The sequence below is a fragment of the Diaphorina citri genome, unplaced genomic scaffold (assembly GCF_000475195.1).
Source record: "Diaphorina citri unplaced genomic scaffold, Diaci psyllid genome assembly version 1.1 scaffold7868, whole genome shotgun sequence".
Lineage (NCBI taxonomy): Eukaryota > Metazoa > Arthropoda > Insecta > Hemiptera > Psyllidae > Diaphorina > Diaphorina citri.
In genome coordinates this window covers 1-3,015 of record NW_007385244.1, presented here as the reverse complement: position 1 = coordinate 3,015, position 3,015 = coordinate 1, and the positions used below count along the sequence as shown (strand labels likewise).

Below are 3,015 nucleotides of genomic sequence, written 5' to 3'. Positions count from 1 at the left end.
TACCGATGGGACAACTAAATACTACAACAAAAGCAAGAGTATGAAAAACCTAAGTAACAGACTTGATAACGAAAGCGGGGTACATTGAGGGCCGTATAAGTCATCAATAGTATACGTAGTCTATTCGAAAGGGTATAAAAGTAATAATTGATTTAGGAGAGGATGAAGACCAAAGAGATAAACCAACGACCTCTTTGGAAGGTTACAACGAGTAGAACATGTCGAACATAAACATAACCTAGTAAATAACGACGGTAAAAGAAGCGTTAAAACATAAGTACGTAACGAATAGCTAGACTATCACAATCCGACCCGAACAACCCCCTGATAACCCTAGCATAGAAATAGCGGTAGACTCTGAAGTAGTCACGCGAACAATCCTGAGAAGTGTAACCCACCCTATCGAAAGGAGTCAATATACATACAAGTAGAAGCAAGATAGATAACATATGTAACCGCAGAGAAGGCAAGATGATGATCACATGTAGCCACAGATGATAACTAGTGAGTCATGCAAAGAACTGATGTCAACACCTGCTAATAGGATAATAAACATACAAGCCGTTGAAATGAATGAGACAATAGGTACAGAAACAAGAAATAAACCAAAAAGAAACTGTGGAACACACTCTCAGAAAGACCGTATTATTATAGTCACTCACTCCTCTATAAGTTAAAGATCAGATTACGAAAACTACAAAAATTAGAATGGCAAACAACATAGACACTATTAAAAAGGATGCACAGACCCAACAAGAACACAAAGTTCATGATAATAAAATAACTTACTAACATTCATTTTGGTTAATTACCAAACTCTAAGGAGAAATCAAGGATCATTATTTATATCTCCAAAGTTATAGTCAACTTTGCCACAGAGCAGAAAGTGTGGCCAGGTTTCGCACCTCAAGACTTAGACCGCGGCCGAACAACAATCCGTTGGAACAAACAGTAGACTGCAAACTCCCTCGCCAATCAGGTGGTTTTTCAAGCCCAGATGTAAACATAGAGGGGGGCGAACCTGATCAGGAACACGGAATTACTGGACGCCAAATGCTTGGCTCCAATGAAACACAAGTCCAAATTTCAATAAGGAAACTTGCTTTCAACCAAATACATCGGTAAGTTGAGGGGTATAGATTTCTCCCCTTTAGAAGAGGGTTATGTATTGGAAGGATTTCTGGAATAATGACCAATCCAGAATCCCAAAAAATAATAACAGGAAACGGAAATTGTAAATACGGGCGCACTCATTTGTTTCTAGAATTTTCTAGTTCCTATTTTAGATTATTTGAATGAAGATGGGGCAGGATTCGAAACAATCATAACGAAAACTTTCTTCTCAACAGACAACAAAACAATACAACGAACGACAATAGACAATAATGTTCAATCCAACATACCAGACAATTCCCAGGATTGTTCTATGAAACTTCGGCGAGATATTCCGATGAATGGAAACAGAGAACCGAGGGTGTGAATAAAGTAAAGAGATAGATCTACTTCAAAAACACATCAAGAAGCATAAGGGAATCGGCCCAATGAAAACAAACGTGAGTAACCAGTACATAGGTACGCTAACAAGAGCGAAATGACTGCAGATACTACATTGAAAGACGAATGTAATTATTTAGAGTAGATAGAGTGAAAAACTTGCAACACAGCGAAACCTCCGTCACTCAGCCGCCTTATACTTAGACGTTACACTGGGGTATGTAAGGGTTCAATACCCGTCAGAATCGGGGTCTCGATGTCAACTGTCTCTTGGAAATGTAGGTAGACAAACACGACTTCATTGACACATGCAAAAGCACAATCCATAAAACCAAAACTGAACATCTTTCAGGAAAGAAAAACCGTCAGACTCGGAACCGATCCAGGAGTAAGAAGCGGTCAGAAAGGACGAAGAAGGACAAGAAGTACATTCTTATGAATGACGTCAACAATTTTTACTACAACAACAATGTGTACCACTTCATCTGTACAGTTGTCATCAACATCTGTATAACCTTGATCATAGCATTTCTACTCAGATGTTCAATCTCTCGCATAATTGAGAACAAAATCAACCACCAAACCCAATGTATCCTACGTGAAAATGACATCATGAATCAGACGTTCTACTCAAGCGAGTTAATGCATCTCAACACGGAAAAACTCATACTGGACGCCAAGTTCAAATATCTAATGGACAGGTACCATCTGGATGATGACGAGGTTTTGAAACATGTCAAGAACAACAATCCTTTCAATAAAACAGAAGCGAACACTCCGTACCAACAAGAATCGCACAAGGATCTTGTGGAGAGGCTGAAATTGAGGAAACAGTTGTACAAAGACTTGGCAGCCTTGCAAAAGGAGACGCAGAAAACGATCAGGAAACTGGCTCGGTCCAAACAAATGAAAAACAAAAATATCGATCCATACAATACTTACTAGAGTTACTAGACGAATGAAAAGAGAACGTAATACATACGACATTGACAACTAATTGAAAATTCTCGGTTCCATTCTTGAAATCAGGAAACTAACTATTCCTTATCTTTATGTACCTATGTAAATAATAGACTAACAGTAGAACGTAGGAAGTAGAATAGATCTCCCTACCTACCTCTTGTTCGCCTTTCTTATTTACAAGTACTGTAAATAATAGACTAACAGTAGAACGTAGGAAGTAGAATAGATCTCCCTATGTACATCTTGTTCGCCTTTCTTATTTACAAGTACGAATAAGTAGGTTAGGTTGTTACCACATACTTCTGAATAAAAGCTATTTTTTTCCTTCTTGATTGCGAAAGTAGGTAAGTTAAATATTTCTAGATAAGTGGTATTAACATTAACTTATTAACACGAAGTTACCGAGGCAGCCGTCAAGATATTAACTTATTTGTCCTTCTTTAAAATTTCTATGAGTTCTAACTTGTTTGTCCTTCTTTGAAATTTCTAGGGGTTCTAACTTGTTTGTCCTTCTTTAAAATTTCTAGGGGTTCTAACTTGTTTGTCCTTCTTTAAAAT

At 37.7% G+C, this 3,015-nt stretch overlaps 1 protein-coding gene across 1 annotated transcript; it reads left to right on the top strand.

Annotated features, from left to right (window-relative positions):
• Positions 1–1,495: 1,495 nt before the first annotated feature.
• LOC103522302 lies at positions 1,496–2,498 on the top strand. Its single transcript, XM_008487405.2, has 2 exons — positions 1,496–1,553; positions 1,847–2,498. Exon 2 carries the CDS (start codon positions 1,930–1,932, stop codon positions 2,437–2,439), a length of 510 nt encoding a protein of 169 aa, XP_008485627.1. The 5' UTR covers positions 1,496–1,553; positions 1,847–1,929; the 3' UTR covers positions 2,440–2,498.
• The last annotated feature ends 517 nt before the right edge of the window (positions 2,499–3,015 follow it).

What these genes read in the sequence shown, in the direction of transcription:
- LOC103522302 (XM_008487405.2), top strand. Translation starts at nt 1,930, where the DNA reads ATGAATGACGTCAACAATTTTTACTACAACAACAATGTGTACCACTTC.